This window comes from Thunnus maccoyii, chromosome 10 (assembly GCF_910596095.1).
Source record: "Thunnus maccoyii chromosome 10, fThuMac1.1, whole genome shotgun sequence".
Taxonomy (NCBI): Eukaryota; Metazoa; Chordata; class Actinopteri; order Scombriformes; family Scombridae; genus Thunnus; species Thunnus maccoyii.
Window position 1 is genome coordinate 19667658 of NC_056542.1, and position 20171 is coordinate 19687828.

At 39.7% G+C, this 20171-nt stretch overlaps 2 protein-coding genes across 4 annotated transcripts; both read left to right on the forward strand.

Moving 5' to 3' along the window:
• LOC121905312 (chemokine-like receptor 1) lies at positions 1-3712 on the forward strand. The gene is made up of 2 exons (XM_042423493.1): positions 1-134; positions 2547-3712. Exon 2 carries the CDS (start codon positions 2567-2569, stop codon positions 3641-3643), a length of 1077 nt encoding a protein of 358 aa, XP_042279427.1. The 5' UTR covers positions 1-134; positions 2547-2566; the 3' UTR covers positions 3644-3712.
• Positions 3713-5567: 1855 nt separating this feature from the next.
• Positions 5568-17074, forward strand: LOC121905309 (chemokine-like receptor 1). 3 transcript variants are annotated; one of them, XM_042423489.1, is made up of 4 exons: positions 5568-5818; positions 6118-7648; positions 9793-12428; positions 15878-17074. In XM_042423489.1, exon 4 carries the CDS (start codon positions 15898-15900, stop codon positions 16993-16995), a length of 1098 nt encoding a protein of 365 aa, XP_042279423.1. In that variant the 5' UTR covers positions 5568-5818; positions 6118-7648; positions 9793-12428; positions 15878-15897; the 3' UTR covers positions 16996-17074. The 3 variants fall into 3 exon arrangements, with proteins under 3 accessions (XP_042279423.1, XP_042279424.1, XP_042279422.1); XM_042423490.1 differs by lacking the exon at positions 15878-17074 and adding an exon at positions 12744-13139 and having other exon boundaries at positions 6118-12164; positions 12290-12428; XM_042423488.1 differs by having other exon boundaries at positions 6118-12428.
• Positions 17075-20171: the final 3097 nt, after the last annotated feature.

Genomic DNA, 20171 nt, shown 5'->3' on the forward strand with positions numbered 1-20171 from the left:
TGTGTCCCCGCCTTGATAAGTGCGATGACATAACACATTTGTCCACACATTAGGTTATATTAACCTGTCAAGGTTTGATCCGGGTTATTTCTGCTGCAGACACATCCTCACCTAACTGGAGAGCTTTGAGAGAGGTACTGTACCTTTGTTATTCTCAGAATTTCATATTTGTAGCGTGATATGAATCCACATGGTAGAAATAAGACGGTAAAAACATCAGATTTTGGATGGACAAGGTATAAGAATGATAATGTTATTAATCATTTCATCTATTTTGTTCAACAAGGTTGGCTGATGCTCTTTTGCAGTAATGCACTGTTAAGAGTTTGGTAGAATAATAGAGGTATAATAACAAGGACAGACTGAGTCAATAAATGGACAGAAAACTGACAAGGTTCAGATTTAGTGGAAACAATCACAGGCAGGCAGAGAACCGTTAATAAGAATGGTCTTAAAGTTACAGAGAGGTAAAATGTTTTTAGATGGCATTGCACATTTTTCCACAAGATCGTTGCACTAACAGCAAAGGCAGTTTTCACCAGATCAGGTCTGGTTCGGGGCTCATGGAGCATCAAACAGTCACTGAAGCTGGTTAAGTATGGTCCACAGCACCACAACAGCAGAAATGAGATATAAAATGGAGTTTTGCCTACGAGGACTGAGTAGAAATAAGTACTAGTGGTTATTATGTCTCTATGATAGGGAAGCCCAACCAACTTTATCATGTAGTATGCAGTGATGAGTGTTGCAATTATCACTAGAGATGAACCTGTGGTCCCCAGAGGCAGCGGTATGTGGATATATGACATCCCCAAAATCCATAAATGAGAAAAAAAACCCAGTCCTCCTTTACTACCCAAAGGGAAGCTGTTGTCTCTGTACAAGTCAAGCTTCAGTCACAGTTTATCAACAAGGTACATGATATTGAATTGAAAATATATCATCAAGTCAGATGCCAAGATATTTGTATTCTGTGACACTCTCCATATTAAACTCAGTGTGGAGTATGTATTGTATATTATGGTCATTGCTGTATGTCTTATTTTGTTTTTGCCAGTAGTGTTTGTGGGAGTGTTTTCCACATGATTAAATTTGTTTCATAACTCATGACTAACATGCCAAAATATGTTTCGTAATTTCAGAAGAAATCTGATAAAGAGTAAAAAACAGGAAGATGACAAAAGGAACATTTCCCAACATAGTGAAATACTAGTAGTACTATACTGCAGATACAAATGCACTGAAAGATCTTTTGCAGCAACGCCCTGTTAAGAGTTTAGTAGAAGAATAAAACAAGGATGGACAGAGTCAATAAAGTGGACAGGAAATAGAAAAGCTTCAGGTTCAGTGGAAGCAATCACCAGCAGACAGAGAACCTTTAATAAGAATGGTCTTAAAGTTACACAGAGTGTTTTGGCTTTTAGTTGACATTGCAGATTATTACATGAGACCAATGCACTAACAGCAAAGGCAGTTTTTTTATCAGGTCTGGTTTGGGGCTCATGGAGCATCAGACAATCACTGGAGCTTATTAGCACTACAGAGCACTACAAATGGCAGGAATGAGAAAATGGCACTTTACCAACAAGGGCAATCTAATTTACATAAATAGTGAGCAGGACAGGCCCCAAAAGAGATGCCTGCGGCACACCCTTGGAAGCAGGCAGGAATAGAGGTTTGGTCGTTCCTGCCTTAATGAAAATACTAACAAAATAAAATAAAAATTGGTATGCTGTTTGTATGTATGTTTGTATTCAGTAAGTTCTATTAGATCCTCCAGAATATCCTCTATACATGATTGTACTATACCATTTTGTTGCACTGCATTTGGACAGTCAGCTTTCTCTGTGAAAGCCACAATTCAGTGGAATGTCCTACCTGATGATTTGAAGAGCTGCAGTTCAGTGCTCAGCTCTGTGACCACTGAGTCTGGATTTGATCTCATGGTCTTCTCAAATAATCTTGCCTTTGGTTTGACATGCTTACATTGTTGATTTCTGGTTGACATTGTGGGTGTATGCGATGTGCTATTGTGTGTAGCTTTGTATTTTGTATTTTGTATAATGTGTCCTGTGAGTTTTTTGCTTTGTACTGTTTGTTATTGTGCTGTTATATGTTTTAATTATAAGGGACTGCAGATGAAAATTTGCTTGAAGCTAAATCTGGTATAGTGCATCACTTATGTTAACAACTGCACACTGTCCCGATAAATAAATACAATACGATGTGGATTTTCTCTGCACTTTCTCTGACACTTTGTTGGTTAACAAGAAAATGGGTATAAATAAATAATAACATGATCAAAAATAATAAAATAATTAAAAAAAATAAAATAAAATAATAATAATAAAAACAATAAAGTAACCATTTGGACTGTCGACAGAGGAACTTGATACAACTTTGCATAGTTCAAGTCAAGTCTTTGTGAAAAGCATCTTCATAGGCTATTTTTGAGAGCTAAATGCATTTTCAATTGTGTGTTGAAATATATATAGATAGATACATACAGGGGGAGATTACATTTGTTCTTCCTTTTACCATTGCAGATCTCAAGACAATAACGGAGATGACTGCTACACCTTCCTATCACACCAGTACAACAGGTGTTCATTCTAATGACAACTATGCTGATCTGAGAAGGTCTCTCAACATCATGTCTGTCGTTATCTACTCCCTGGATTTCGTTCTGGGTGTGCTCGGAAATGGAGTGGTTATCTGGGTGACCGGGTTCAAGATGAAGAAAACAGTGAACACAATTTGGATCCTCAACCTTGCTGTGGCCGACTTCCTCTTCACAGCTTTCCTTCCTTTTAGTGCGACGTACACAGCTCTGGGTTTCCACTGGCCTTTCGGCAATTTCATGTGCAAACTGGACAACACAGTAAGATTTCTGAACATGTTTGCCAGTGTCTACATTCTGGTGGTGATCAGTGTGGACAGATATGTGTCTGTGGTGTGGCCAGTCTGGGCCCAGAACAACCGAAATATACGCAAGGCGTCCTGTGTGAGTCTGGGTGTTTGGGTATTGGGTCTGATACTCAGCTCTCCATGCTTCATCTTCAGGGACCTTTCTGATGATGAAACAATCAGCTGCTACGACAACTATGCCTTTTCTGATGACTACGAAACACCATCTGTGAATCAGTTACGACTGCTTCGTTTTAAGGCCATGACCATCACTCGCTTCCTCCTGGGTTTTGTTGTTCCCTTCACTGTCATTGTCTCCTGTTATGCTGTGATAATCCATCGTCTCAGGAGGAACCGTACCAGGGCCAGCCACTCAAGTCGCCCTTTTAAGATCATCGCTGCTGTTATCACTGCTTTTTTTCTGTGCTGGGCTCCCTTTTACATCATGACTCTAATTGAGTTATGGCATCACATTGATAATAGGTCAAGTGAAGTATTAAAACTTGTCATCACTATTGGGGTCCCTTTAGCCACCAGCCTGGCCTATCTTAACAGTTGCCTGAATCCACTGCTGTATGTCTTCATGGGCCGAGATTTCAAGGATAAAGTTCGCAAATCCATCCTGAATGTATTTGAGACTGCTTTCCGGGAGGAGTTTTCCCGTTTGCACACTGACACAAAGTCAGTGGACACCAGTCAGAGCCTTGACATGTCAATTCTAAATACTCAAGTATAAGGTTGTGGCATGAATAAACAAATACTGAAACTGCACATTAGAAAATAATTTTGACACAAATGTAAATGTATATACAGTACCAGTCAAAAGTTTGGACACACTTTCCCATTGGGAAAGTGTGTCCAAACTTTTGACTGGTACTGTATCAAATTCCTTTTTTATTTCTTTTGTTGTCTTTATAAAAGGACTTAGATTCCCAAATTGAAATGTTGGAACCTGTTGAAGTTTGATTAATTTGAGTTGTATGATTAGATAACTGATTAGGTCAAACACAGTATACTAGATCTTAACTGCACTTACAGTATTAACAATCTGATTGAAATAAGGTAGCAGCTTCATAGTTAACTTGGGTTAGGTGTCTATTATTTCTTAACCTCAAGACAATATAAAATCACAGAAAAATGGAATGGCCCATTTATTTTATGTATGACTGTGGATATGAATATTGTGACATGTACCATGAACCATGAATGAATGTTATTGCAATACTTGCTCATCATTATTTTTACATTGTCAAAATATTATTTTTGACATGGCTTGTGCCTGAAATCTCTTTCTCTGGTATTGTACACTGATATATATGGTGGATACAGATATTATAACCAATGCCACTCATCTGATGCAACACTTCATGACGATTTCAAAAAAATAAACCCCAAGTGTTGGTGGTAGTGATAGGGCCAAGGTTAAAGAGGAAATCATGGTTGTGGTTTATCGTTCACCTTTAGATCTGTGGCACTGTGCTCAAGCTTTCTTCCCTTTTTCACCTCATAATAATTTACTGTAACTACTAAGCTGTCAATCATAAGATATACTTTTTGTTGGTGATCATCTCTTCCATTTTATGTTAGACTTTCTTCATAATACAAATTGAAGGGTAGAGGGAACTTTTTTTACATTTCAGGTGCTTCTTAGATCAAGGACATAGATGTAGATAAAGGACAGCAAACTTCTGAAGTGTATTCCAGTCATCATCAGTCATTTGTGATTATGTATTAATATGTTGAGTAGCTCTTTTGTCTCAAAGTTAGTTATTATCAGTAGCTTTTATATCATGTGCTATTACTCTGATAAGCTCAGTTGGATAACGTTCATGATGAATTTGTTTACATTTTATTTGTAAAATAGTTTGGACATCAAAGTAAATTTATGATAACTTATTTTAAAATGAATTTTATTTTTTGCACTCTTCTCATGGAGAAAAAAACAAGATCCTTTAACAATATAATTTTAATGGTTTATGCAAAGTATATTTGTAACCCTCTGTCACTGCATATCAGTCTATGTTGTGTTTGAATTAAAAAGAGAAGTCAACTACAACTCTGAGAGGATTGTGGAAACATTTTTGCCTAGGCCAAACTGTAGAAGCCCTATCTAGCACTTATACATCCATGGCATGAAGCCAAAAGAGTTCAACTTCTTTCCCATTGCTTCCGCATCTGTGGGGCCCACAGAGCAAGTGCACTAGTGACTTTCGCCGGCTGAGCCTGCTACTTCTGGTTCAGCCCTCTGGCTAACTTGAAAGGGGATAAAACAATTCAATCATGCGGCTCTTCTAAACTTTCGAAATGTGATCAGACCGAACAGATCAAATTATGATATTGAAACGAGTTATTTCGCAGGTGTTGTGACGCTAAGAAAATGTATCCGCTGATTTACAGACGTCTCTTTCACAATGTAAATCTATGGGAAAAAGTCTTTTTTGGCATTTGGTGCATCGCATGACATTGTAATTACATGGTCTGGCTGCTATGTCAAATTTGTTTCAAAGCCTGGCGCCCTTCCTGTATCCACTTCTCTTTATACATCCATGTGTTAAAGCAAAGCAAATCAGTCCCCCCCAGAAGCCCCCCCTCCTGTAAACGACTCCCATAATAAAAGTTCTGTTGAGTCTCATCAGCACAGGCTGTCACGTTGTTGGTGGTTTGATTGTATGTAGTAATATTCAAACAAATTCGTAATGTGAAATGGAGGAATGGAGACGTTAGCTAGCTAACGCTAGCTTTACTGAATCTGCTGGTGCATCTGAGTAATTTACAGAACAAAAATTAACGTGATGTCAAATACTGACATCATAACTCTCCGGAAGGCTACAGAGATTTTGCCAAGTGCTGGGAACAACAAGAGCAAATCTACAAGCTGTTGCTGAGACAACACATCGTTACCTCAGTAAAGGTGAGTTAGCCCAGCTGTTAGCATTGCCCCTGTGTAACTTAACGTTACTCAGCTAACTTTAATATCTGGCTATTATGAGACATTTGCCAACAGTCTGTCAACAGTTCAGTCAACTAAAGCAGGTTATGTTTAATTTTTGTTGTTGTTACTGTGTGTATTTGAGTTACCACTGTTGTAGTCAATGGAGTTATATAATCAACTCGGAGTTAGTGTTCCATCATCTGTGTGTTTTCATTTGTTCTTTTTTATCGTGAACACTTTTTAGTATTATACTTATACTTGTTTGTCTATTGCTTCAGGTCATGTATCCCTGTTGAGTCACTGCTCAACAACAACAGACTTCAACATGCATGTTGCTACTGTTCTGTACACCACCTGAAGTCCTGCTGAGGTTCACCTCCTGTGGCAGAGTGTCTGACAGAAAGTGGGCTTGCAAGTGGATAGCAACTTCTACCTTGAACCTGAACCAGATCCAACAACAGCTTCTTCCTAGTAGCAAGTAGATTAGTTGCAAAAGACATTCATACTATCGCAAAATATCCCCCACCCCCAACACACTCACACACACACACGCGCGCGCTTATTTTATTCATTCAAAACCCTCATTTATTTCCTAGTACAAGGTGCTGCTACACTGTGGTGCAATATCTGGTTTTTCCGTCTATGCAATGTGGATAGAATTGTATGAAATGTTATTTGTTCAATGTGGTTGGCTGTATGTACATCATTCCCATACTTGGTTGCAATCAAATTTTGATTTGAATTTTGCTCAGGAGCAGTTACTCAAAAAGAAAAAACACAGACGCAACGAGCAAAAAACAAATACAGCAAGCATGGAGGAGGAGGCCAGAAACAGTCTCCATAGTTTGGTGCTGAGTATAAAAGAAGATATTGCTGTGCAAACGCAAGCAGAGATGCAAGCAGCATTAAACAGCACAAGAGAGGATGTTCCGGCTGTTAAGGGTTTGAATTGGCTCCTAGGTAGATACCTACCTATAAAGACCACATTCAACAATTTTGTCACCTAAACTCTGTGAAGCCACACATTTAATGTTGCCAATGATCCAAGATATCCAGTGTTCATCCAGTAATGCTGATTAAACAAAAGTTGTTTTCTCTGAGCTTCAATTTGAAAATGTGGTGAAAGTGCAAACTCTAGGGGAATGCTTTGAATGAACTGGCACTGCATTGCTGACTAATGTGACTTTTTGCTTGGAGCTTAAAGTGATTGATTTTACTGCTTTTTCTACACTGGGTGCTTTTATGTGTAGCACTTGTATGACTGATCTGAAATTTGGACGTTTGTCTGCAGAACCAGCAGTTTCAGACATGTTGGAAGATGCAAACACTCACAAGCACTGGTAAATATTTGGGTTTAGTCAAATCTTTTCCTCCCACAATCAAACACGAGTCACTATTACTTAACAGAACACGCTTCAACAAAAGGACCTCGCCGCTATCCACCTCTCTATTAGTGGAAGTTGGCAACACTACGCAAACATTTAGCAGGAAAAGTAATAATGCACGAGGGCAGTCGGATTTACTTCGACCAGGACTACTCATCTAAACTGCAAAAAGAGAGAAGCCAATATGCTCCAATAAGAAAAGAGCTAAGGGAGAAAGGGATGAAATCGCATCTATCCAGAAAAGCTAAGAGTATTTGGTGATTGCGGAACGCAGATGTACAACTCAGTAGGGCTCAACACCTGCTTGAGCAGGAAGACCCGGCATCCAGGACCCAGGTCGGGCATCCATCAGCACTATTTGAACAGCAGAGGACGCAGTGGGAAGACTACAAGACAGCTGCGGACTTACTGAGAGAGCGAGGGGGTAAGCCTACAGCTTAGGTACCGTGACAGAGTTTATGGCAGCAGCAAGCACAAATACAAATGTACACACACACAGCGATGTACAACGCAGAGTGTTACTGGTAAACTGTTGGGGTTTTTTTTGTTTGTTTGTTTGTTTTGTTTGTCTTTTTCCAAATGGGGCAGTCTGGGTCAGCAGCCCCAGATTCCTACTCATATTTAGGGAATCTTTATCCACTCGGCAGTCTATTAGTGACTGCCACCATTGAAAGTTATTGTTTTGTTAGTATGTTGTTTTTATGTTCACTGATTTTCACAGCTGTCAGCCATAAAGTTAGGTGTCAGAAAAATAGCATGATCAAAGATCCCTTTTATAACATGGAATATGATTTGAAGGGTAAATTGTCTCATATGTTAACTGACTCTAAGAAATGAAAACACTAAAAATAATCTCGTATAATGTGAATGGTAATCCGATTAAGCATGAGAAGTTACTGCAACAACTCAGAAAAGAAACAGGAGGTATAATCTTGCAGGAAACACTCCAAGTGAAACTTACAAATGCTCACGTATATCACTCATCTTACAAGTCCTCAAAAAAGGAGTTGCTATTTTAATAATGCCACAAATAGTTTTTACGCTGGAAAAGCTGATATCATACAAGGAAGGTAGATATGTAATGGTAGTTGGAAGGATTGATGAGGAAATGGTTTCATTTATGAATGTCTACAACTCCGCTAAAGAAGGCCCAGACCTAATTTAAAAGATTGTTGAAATAATAGTTTCAGTAAGTCGAGGGGTAACAATCACTGCAAGTGACCTAAACCTAATCATGGACCCAAGTATTGATACACAAAGTGATAGACAACATAGCTCAGATCAAGCTGCTAAAATAATGAGAGGAGCAGCCAAGGAAATGGGGCTGATAGATGAGTGGACAACTCTCCACCCGAAAGAAAGAGATTTTACCTTCTTTTCAAAATCTTACCATAGATTTTTGAGACTAGACTATTTCTTTTGTTTAAGAATCGTGTATCAAGGATTATAGAATGTAATATAAATTAGATCACATTGTCTGATTATGCTTTGATAACAATGAAATTAAACATTGATCTGGAGGTGGGTCATACTCTTTGGAGACTAAATAATTCCCTGGTACAAATGGAAGACCTCAAGATTAAAATAAGATCAACTATTAAAAAATACCTAGAAATAAATGATACAGAGGAAGTTGAACCGGTCACACTGTGGGAGGGAGTAAAAGCAGTATTAATTTTTTTTTTTTTTTTTTATCATTTGCTTCATATGAGAAGAGAGAGAGGAACAAAAGAGTCAAGGAAATAGAACAATCATTAAGGATATGGGAATGAGAGCACAAGGCAAAAGGACACTGTTGATTTGCATTCTTTGAATGAACTAAGGAAAGAACTCAACCGATTACTAACTGAAAAGGTAAAGAAATCATTGATATTTACTAAAAAACAATACTTTGATAACGGAGCAAAAGCAATGAAAAACCTGGCCTATAAATTGAAAAAACAACAGATAAAATCAAACACTGTTTCTATCAAAGACCAAACCAGGAATAGAAGTGTAAAAGCTAAATGAGAAATAGCACAAGAATTTGCAAAATACTACAAACATTTATAAAGCCCTGACAATAATCTGCTCCCTCAAAATAGAATGAAGGAATATCTATCCAGAATAAAACTACCGCAGATAAGAGATAAACAAAATGTAAACCTGATTTTGCCAGTTACGTCAGATGAGATCAATGTAGCAATAAAGAAACAAATTTACAGGTGATTTTTATAAGGAATTGGATAAAGAACTACTGCCGACTTTAGAAAGAACGTTTAAATGGGTGTTAGATCATAGTAGGTGGGCAAACACTTGGTGCAGCTCCATAATTACAGTCATACACAAAGAAGGCAAGGATCCTACTGACTGTTGATCTTATAGACTAAAAACTTTAGTGAGGAGGAGGGCGCTGGTGAGCCAAACAATCTCTCCTAACTACAAGCTTCGATCATTGACTGATGTTGTGATAAATTCCCCTGTTTTTTCTGAAAGACTCAAGGTGTTGATAGACTCACGTGCTGATGAGAGTTTTATGGACTGGAAACTTGCTAAAAGACTGAAATTAACTGTGTTTCCTCTTCTCAGACCCCTAGAAGCCAGCACGTTGGATGGGAGGTTACTATATAGAGTTACTCACCGCACCGAGCCCCTTCAAGTCCTCATAGCTGAGGGACACACTGAAAAGTTAAGTTTCCACCTCTATAGCTCCCCATTACACCCACTCATTTTGGGGTTCCCTTGGTTATCCCAGCACTGCCCCCAAGTTAACTAGGCCACCGAGGAAATTATTGGTTGGGAGGAGAGGTGCCAAAAGAACTGTTTTCCCTCAGAGCCCCCGAGAGTCTCAACCTCCCGCAGTCCTTCTCACACCAGTCGGCCCAGAGCCCCTGTTAGACCAAGATAAGTCTGATTATCCCGATTTAGCCAAGGTTCCCCAGTGTTATCATGACCTCAAGGAGGTGTTTAACAAGTCCCGGGCTACCTCCCTTCCTCCACACAGAGTATATGACTGTGCTATTGACCTGCTCCCAGGGGCTTCTCTCCCTAAGGGCCGTTTATACTCCCTGTCAGCCCCCAGAATGTGAGGACATGGACAAGTATATCTCAGCCTCCCTGGTTGCTGGGATTATTATTATTCTTCCTCTCCAGCGGGGGCAGGATTCTTCTTTTTGGACAAGAAAGATAAGTCCCTCCGGCCATGCATCGACTATCATGGTCTGAATGAGGTCACCATCAAGAACAAGTACCCCCTCCCTCTCATCTCTTCAGCTTTTGAACTCTTAACAGGGAGCTAAGATATTTACCAAGCTCGATCTCAGAAATGCCTACCATTTGGTGAGGATAAGGGAGGGGGACGAGTGGAAGACTGCTTTCAACACTCCTGGTAGGCATTATGAGTATTTGGTGATGCCATTTGGATTGACTAATGCCCCTGCTGTCTTCCAGAGCCTGGTTAATGATGTCCTGAGGGATATGTTAAACGACTTTGTTTTTGTTTATTTGGATGACATCTTGATTTTTTCCCCTGACCCTGAGACTCATTTACAACATGTTCGCCGAGTCCTGCAGAGGCTTCTGGATAACCAGCTTTTCGTCAAGGCTGAGAAGTGTGAGTTCCACATCACCTCCATTTCCTTCCTGGGGTTCATCATCAAACCGGACCACCTCCAGATGGATCCCTCCAAGGTTAGTGCTGTGTCTGACTGGCCCACTCCCACCTCCAGGAAACACTTGCAACGTTTCCTGGGGTTTGCCAATTTCTATAGACGTTTCACTAGGGGTTTTAGTTCCATTGTAGCCCCCTTACATGCACTAACCTCCCCTAATGTCAAGTTTCAGTGGACTCCCCAGGCTGAACTCTTGTTTCAGAGACTTAAGACCAGCTTCACCACAGCTCCCATCCTCACTCCTCCGGACCCTCACCTTCAATTTGTGGTGGAGGTGTACACCTCTGATGTAGGAGTAGGAGGGGTCTTGTCACAGCGGTCCCCAGTGAATAACAAGCTCCACCCCTGTGCCTTCCTCTCCTGGAAATTGTCCCCCTCTGAGAGGAACTATGATGTGGGCAACAGGGAGCTGCTGGCTATTAAGGTGGCTCTGGAGGAGTGGCGGCACTGGCTGGAGGGCACTGAGCAGCTGTTTCTCATCTGGACAGACCATAAGAACCTGGAATACATCCACTCTGCTAAGAGGCTCAACCCCCGGCAGGCAAGGTGGGCTCTCTTTTTCAACCGATTCAATTTCATTCTGTCTCATCCCACAGCGCCCCTGGTCAGACATGTCACTGGACTTCGTCACAGGTTTGCCACCCTCTGAAGGTAACACAGTTGTCCTCACAGTGGTTGACAGATTTTCTAAGATGGCTTACTTTATACCTTTACCTAAGTTACCCTCAGCCAAGGAAACGGCTGAGGTGGTTCTGCATCATGTGTTCCGCTTGCATGGTTTCCCCAGCGACGTGGTGTCTGACCGGGGGCCACAGTTCATCTCCAAGTTCTGGAAGGCCTTCTGCTCACTCATTGGAGCCGCAGTCAGCCTCACATCTGGCTATCACCCCCAGTCCAACGGGCAGACAGAGAGACTGAACCAGGAACTGGAGAAGGGCCTTCGCTGTCTCATCTCCAGTTGTCCCTCCTCCTGGAGTAAGAATCTTATCTGGGTCGAATATGCACAAAACACCTTGCCTTGCTCTGCCTCTGGTCTTACTCCGTTTCAGTGTGCCTTCGGTTATCAGCCTCCCCTGTTTCCTGAGTTAGAGACTGAAGAAGCAGTTCCATCTGCTCAAGCCCTCATCCTCCGGTGTCGCCGGGTTTGGAGCCGGGCCAGGCTTCAATTGATCAGGGCCGCAGCCGGAAACAAGAGGGCTGCGGACAGATGGCGGACCCCGGCCCCCTCTTACCAGCTAAGGCAAAGAGTGTGGCTGTCTGCTCAGGATCCTCTCCTCAGGGTGGAGTCACGTAAGCTGGCACCCCGTTTTGTTGGACCTTTCCCTGTATCCAAAGTCATTAACCCTGCTGCTGTCTGTATCAAGCTCCCCAGGACCTGGAGAATTCACCCCACCTTTCACGTTTCCCGTGTCAAGCCCATCTAGGAGAGTCCTCTATTTCCCTCCTGAGCCGGGCCTCATTCAGGACTTTCACTGGTGCCACCGCAATCTTCCTGATCCGTCTGGAGCCGTCCCTTGAGGGGGGGGATACTGTCATGAATCATCCTGCCTTCAGGTTATGTTTTGTTTTTTCTCTCATTTAGTCCTGCATTTCCTGTTTTATTTTGGTTTCTAACTCTCCTCTGGTTTCAGATCCACTTCCTGCCCTTGTGTGTTTCCCGCTCCTGTCCTCGTCTTCATCCCCTAATGTCCTCCACCTGTGTCTCATTACCCTCACTCCCCTTGTGTTTTTAGTCTATGTGACCCCTGCTTCCTGTGCCAGTTCATCTTAGCCCTTAGTCGCAAGCGTTCCAGCATTATCCTCTTTGTTATAGTCTCTAGTGTTTTTGACCCCGGATCTGCCTTTTTTTTTGACTCTGCCTCTACCTAGCCCTTTTGGTCCTGTTGCCCTCTCTGACTGCCTGCCCGTGTACCGAACCTGCTATTAAAGACTTAAGACTTTTTTGGAACTACTGTTTGAGTCGTGCGTTTAGGTCTAGCCCTGGTGTACCAGACAACCTGGTCAATGGGTTAGATGGATGAAATGCCATGATAATAAAATAAAAAAGTATTTTAAAAAAAGTAAAGGATAAACCCAACCTTTAAGGTAGTTTTGTAATTAAGTACTTATGTGGCTCATTTGTTAGTTAAAATCTGATGCATGCTCATCTTCCATGGAGTCATGTCACAAAACAAAAAGTTAAACATTAGGCATGCAGGGACATTTTACTTATGTGTATGTTTTACTGTATGTATGTTGTGGATTCATTTGATGTATTTGACTGATAATAAAGTGATGCCATTTTGTGCATGCTCAAAACTTCCAATACTATATTAATTCTAAAAACATGTTAGAAAAGATATATCCTAGCATCAGATCAGTTTTATTTGCATGGATACAGAGACACCACAGTTTGTGTCCAGCTTCAAGTGGACAGTGGCAAGAAGGGAGTTGTCTACTATTTTATAAAACTTTCTGGTAATATGTAACTTACATCCAAATGTTGATTCAAACAGTCAACACCAGAGCACCACTGAAAACATGAGAGGTGCTGCAAAGGGTATAATGTAATAAGGGGTATAAAGGGTACAATAAGAGTATAATGTAGTACTATTGTGTATCTAGGGTACAGATGCATTATGTTGCTCATCTATCAATGAAGACAATATATGATTTTAGAAAATGTGACAACATTTTTTAACCACAATGCATGAACAGCCAAAGTTCATGCAAAAGGGTTTATGGGCTTCAAAAAAGAGAAGTGCATGCTGCTTGTGTCCCCGCCTCAATGAGTGCGTTTACATAACACGTCTGTCCACACATTAGGCTATATTAACTAGTCAGGGTTTGATCAGAGTTATTTCTGCTGCAGACACATCCTCAACTGATTGGAGAGCTTTGAGAAAGGTACTGTACCTTTGTTATTCTCAGAGCTTCATATTTGTAGCGTGATATGAACCCACAAGGTAGAAATAAGACAATAAAAACATCAGATTTTAGATGGACAAAGTATAAGAATGATAATGTTATTATTTATTTCACGTGTTTTGTTCAACAAGGTTGGCTGATGCTCTTTTGCAGTAATGCACTGTTAAGAGTTTGGTAGAATAATAGAGGTATAATAACAAGGACGGACTGAGTCAATAAATGGACAGAAGACTGACAAGGTTCACATTCAGTGGAAACAATCACAGGCAGGCAGAGAACCATTAATAAGAATGGTCTTAAAGTTACAGAGAGGTAAAATGTTTTTAGATGGCATTGCACATTTTTCCACAAGATCGCTGCACTAACAGTAAAGGCAGTTTTCACCAGATCAGGTCTGGTTCGGGGCTCATGGAGCATCACACAGTCACTGAAGCTGGTTAAGTATGGTCCACAGCACCACAACAGCGGAAATGAGATATAAAATGGAGTTTTGCCTACGAGGACTTTGTAGAAATAAGTACTAGTGATTACTATGTCTCTATGACAGGGAAGCCCAACCAACTTTATCATGGAGAAAAGGATTCATTTTGTTTTTGCTAGTAGTGTTTGTGGGAATGTTTTCTACATGCTTAAATTTGTTTCGTAACTCATCAGTAACATGCTAAAAAGTGTTTTGTAATTTCTAAATAAGTCTGATAAAGACTGAAAAACAGGATGCTGACAAAAAAGACACTTGCTATCATTGACCTGTGAAAGATCTATATCTACAAATGCACTGATAGATGATAGCTGAGTATACATGTTCTTTTGCAGCAACACCCTGTTAAGAGTTTAGTAGAAGAATAAAACAAGGACGGACAGAGTCAATAAAGTGGACAGGAAATAGAAAAGGTTCAGGTTCAGTGGAAGCAATCACCAGCAGACAGAGAACCTTTAATAAGAATGGTCTTAAAGTTACACAGAGTGTTTTGGCTTTTAGTTGACATTGCAGATTATTACATGAGACCAATGCACTAACAGCAAAGGCAGTTTTTTTTATCAGGTCTGGTTTGGGGCTCATGGAGCATCAGACAATCACTGGAGCTTATTAGCACTACAGAGCACTACAAATGGCAGGAATGAGAAAATGGCACTTTACCAACAAGGGCAATCTAATTTACATAAATAGTGAGCAGGACAGGCCCCAAAAGAGATGCCTGCAGCACACCCTTGGAAGCAGGCAGGAATAGAGGTTTGGTCGTTCCTGCCTTAATGAAAATACTAACAAAATAAAATAAAAACTGGTATGCTGTTTGTATGTATGTTTGTATTCAGTAAGTTCTATTAGATCCTCCAGAATATCCTCTATACATGATTGTACTATACCATTTTGTTGCACTGCATTTGGACAGTCAGCTTTCTCTGTGAAAGCCACAATTCAGTGGAATGTCCTACCTGATGATTTGAAGAGCTGCAGTTCAGTGCTCAGCTCTGTGGCCACTGAGTCTGGATTTGATCTCATGGTCTTCTCAAATAATCTTGCCTTTGGTTTGACATGCTTACATTGTTGATTTCTGGTTGACATTGTGGGTGTATGCAATGTGCTATTGTGTGTAGCTTTGTATTTTGTATTTTGTATAATGTGTCCTGTGTGTTTTTTGCTTTGTACTGTTTGTTCTTGTGCTGTTATATGTTTTAATTATAAGGGACTGCAGATGAAAATTAGCTTGAAGCTAAATCTGGTATAGTGCATCACTTATGTTAAAAACTGTACACTGTCCCGATAAATAAATACAATACGATGTGGATTTTCTCTGCACTTTCTCTGACACTTTGTTGGTTAACAAGAAAATGGGTATAAATAAATAATAACATGATCAAAAATAATAAAAATATAATAACAATAATAAAATAATAATAATAAAAACAATAAAGTAACCATTTGGACTGTTGACAGAACTTGATACAACTTTGCATAGTTCAAGTCAAATCTTTGTGAAAAGCATCTTCATAGGCTATTTTTGAGAGCTAAATGCATTTTCAATTGTGTGTTGAAATATATATAGATAGATACATACAGGGGGAGATTACATTTGTTCTTCCTTTTACCATTGCAGATCTCAAGACAATAACAGAGATGACTGCTACACCTTCCTATCACACCAATACAACAGGTGTTAGTGAAGAAATTGGCTCTTCTAATGACAACTATGATAATCTGACAAGGTCTCTCAACATCATGTCTGTCGTTATCTACTCCCTGGATTTCGTTCTGGGTGTGCTCGGAAATGGAGTGGTTATCTGGGTGACTGGGTTCAAGATGAAGAAAACAGTGAACACGGTTTGGATCCTCAACCTTGCTGTGGCTGACTTCCTCTTCACAGCTTTCCTTCCTTTTAGTGCGACGTACACAGCTCTGGGTTTCCACTGGCCTTTCGGCAATTTCATGTGCAAACTGGACAACACAGTAAGGTTTCTGAACATGTTTGCCAGTGTCTACATTCTGGTGGTGATCAGTGTGGACAGATATGTGTCTGTGGTGTGGCCAGTCTGGGCCCAGAACAACCGAAATGTACGCAAGGCGTCCTGTGTGAGTCTGGGTGTTTGGGTATTGGGTCTGATACTCAGCGCTCCATGCTTCATCTTCAGGGACCTTTGGCTATCATCTCATGATAAACCAATCATATGCTACGACAACTATGCTTTTTCTAATGACCTCAATAACCCATCTGTGAAACAGTTACGACTGCTTCGTTTAAAGGCCATGACCATCACTCGCTTCCTCCTGGGTTTTGTTGTTCCCTTCACTGTTATTGTCTCCTGTTATGCTGTGATAATCCATCGTCTCAGGAGGAACCGTACCAGGGCCAGCCACTCAAGTCGCCCTTTTAAGATCATCGCTGCTGTTATCACTGCTTTTTTCCTGTGCTGGGCTCCCTTTTACATCATGACTCTAATTGAGTTATGGTATCAGATTGATAAGTCAAGTAGAGTATTAGAACTTGTCATCACTATTGGGGTCCCTTTAGCCACCAGCCTGGCTTATCTTAACAGTTGCCTGAATCCACTGCTGTATGTCTTCATGGGCCGAGATTTCAAGGATAAAGTTCGCAAATCCATCCTGAATGTATTTGAGACTGCTTTCCGGGAGGAGTTTTCCCGTTTGCACACTGACACAAAGTCAGTGGACACCAGTCAGTGCCTTGACATGTCAATTCTAAATACTCAAGTATAAGGTTGTGGCATGAATAAACAAATACTGAAACTGCACATTAGAAAATAATTTTGACACAAATGTAAATGTATATACATCACCAGTCAAAAGTTTGGACACACTTTCCCATTGGGAAAGTATGTCCAAACTTTTGACTGGTACTGTATCAAATTCCTTTTTTATTTCTTTTGTTGTCTTTATAAAAGGACTTAGATTCCCAAATTGAAATGTTGGAACCTGTTGAAGTTTGATTAATTTGAGTTGTATGATTAGCGAACTGATTAGGTCAGGCAAAGAGTACTAGATCTTAACTACACTTACAGTATTAACAATCTGATTGAAGGGACTGATGGTAATATTGTACAATAAGGTAGCAGCTTCATAGTTAACTTGGGTTAGGTGTCCATTATTTCTTAACTTCAAGACAATATAAAATCACAGAAAAATGGAATGGCCCATTTATTTTATGTATGACTGTGGATATGAATATTGTGACATGTACCATGAACCATGAATGATTGTTTGATTGCAATATTTACTCATCATTATTTTCATTATCAAAATATTATTTTTGACTTGGCTTGTGCTTGGAATCTCTTTCTCTAGTATTGTACACTGATACATATGGTGAATACAGATATTATAACCTACACAACTCATTTGCAACACCTCATGATAGTTTCAAAAAAATAAACCCCAAGTGTTGGTGGTAGTGACAGGGCCATGGTTAAAGAGGAAATCATGATTGTGGTTAATCTTTCACCTTTAGATCTGGGGCGCTGTGCTCAAGCTTTCTTCCCTTTTTCACCTCATAATAATTTACTGTAACTACTAAGCTGTCAATCATAAGATATACTTTTTGTTGTTGATTGTTCTTTTTCATTTTATGTTAGACTTTCTTCATAATATTAATTGACCAGCAGAGGAAACTGTTTTACATTTCAGGTGCTCCTTAGATCAAGGACATAGACGTAGATAAAGGACAGCAAACATCAGACTTCTGAAGTGTATTCCAGTCATCATCAGTCATTTGTGATTATGTATAAATATGTTGAGTAGCTCTATTACTCTATTACTCTGATAAGCTCAGTTGGATAACGTTCATGATGAATTTGTTTACATTTTATTTGTAAAATAGTTTGGACATCAAAGTAAATTTATGATAACTTATTTTAAAATGAATTTTATTTTTTGCACTCTTCTCATGGAGAAAAAAACAAGATCCTTTCACAATATATTTTAATGGTTTACGCAAAGTATATTTGTAAACCTCTGTCACTGCATATCAGCCTATGTTGTGTTTGAATTAAAAAGTCAACTACAACTCTGAGAGGATTGTGGAAACATTTTTGCCTAGGCCAAACTGTAGAAGCCCTATCTAGCTCTTATACATCCATGGCATGAAGCCAAAAGAGTTCAACTTCTTCCTCATTGCTTCCGTATCTGTGGGGCCCACAGAGCAAGTGCACTAGTGACTTTCGCCGGCTGAGCCTGCTACTTCTGGTTTAGCCCTCTGGCTAACTTGAAAGGGGATAAAACAATTCAATCATGCGGCTCTTCTAATGTTTTGTTTGAATTAAAAAGAGAAGTCAACTAGAACTCTGAGTGGATTGTGGAAACATTTTTGCCTAGGCCAAACTATATAAGTGGATTCAGTCGAGCAGTTATTCACTCCAATAATAAAGAATAAACCCACCTTTTATGGTAGCTTTGTAATTGAATAATTATGTGGTTCATTTCTTAGTTAAAATCTGATGCATGCTCGTCTTCCATGGGGTCATGTAACAGAACAAAAAGTTAAACATTAGGCATGTGGGGACATTTTACTGTATAGTGTATGTTTTATTGTATGTATGTGGTGGATTTATTTGATGGATTTAAGTGATAATAAAGTGATTCCATTTTGTGCATGCCCAAAACTTCCATAGATGTCACCACAGATGTTGTGACTATTCTGAAGAAATCTTATTTAAAGAGCAATAGGAATATTTGCCAGTCTAAACCTAGTCATGATTTTAATTCTAAAATCATGTTAGAAAAGAAATAACCTAGCTTCAGATCAGTTTTGCTTGCAGGGATACAGAGACACCACAGTTTGTGTCCAGCTTCAAGTGGATAGTGGCAAGAGGGGAGTTGTCTATTATTTTATAAATTCTCTGGCAATATGTAACTTACATTCAGATGTTGTTTTCATTAGTGCTCTTGTGTTGACTGTTCAAATCAACATCGGTATAATAAGGTTATAATGTAGTAATATACTGTATTTACAATACATATAAATTATGTATCTCATCTATCAATGAAGACAATGTATGATTTTAGAAAATGTGACAACATTTTTTAATCACAATGCATGAACATCCAAAGTTTATGCAAAAGGGCTAATGGGCTTCAAAAAACAGAAATGCATACTGCTTGTGTCCCTGCGTCAATTAATGTGTTTACATAACACATTTGTCCACACATTGGGTTATATTAACCTGTCAGGGTTTGATCAGTGTTATTTCTGCTGCAGACACATCCTGACCTAACCAAAGGGCTTTGAGAGAGGTACTGTACCTTTGTTATTCTCAGAGTTTCATATTTGTAGTGTGATATGAATCCACAAGGTAGAAATAAGGCGGTAAAAACATCAGATTTTTGATGGACAAGGTATGAGAATGGTAATGTTATTAATCATTTCATCTATTTTGTTAAATAAGGTTGGCTGATACTGTTTTGCAGTAACACACTGTTAAGAGGTTGATAGAATTATAGAGGTATAATAAGAAGGACAGACTGGGTCAATAAATGGACGGAAAACTGACAAGGTTCAGATTTAGTGGAAGCAATCACAGGCAGGCAGAGAACCGTTAATAAGACTGGTCTTAAAGTTACAGAGAGGTAAAATATTTAGATTTTTATATGACATTGCACATTTTTCCATGAGATCCCTGCACAAACAGCAAAGGCAGTTTTTACAAGATTTGGTCTGGTTCGGGGCTCATGGAGTATCAAACAATCACTGGAGCTGATTAAGTATGGTCCACAGCACCACAACAGCAGAAATGAGATATAAAATGGAGTTTTGCCTACAAGGGCTTTGTAGAAATAAGTACTAGTGGTTATTATGTCTCTATGATAGGGAAGCCCAACCAACTTTATCATGTAGCATGCAGTGATGAGTGTTGTAATTATCACTAGGGATGAACCTGCGG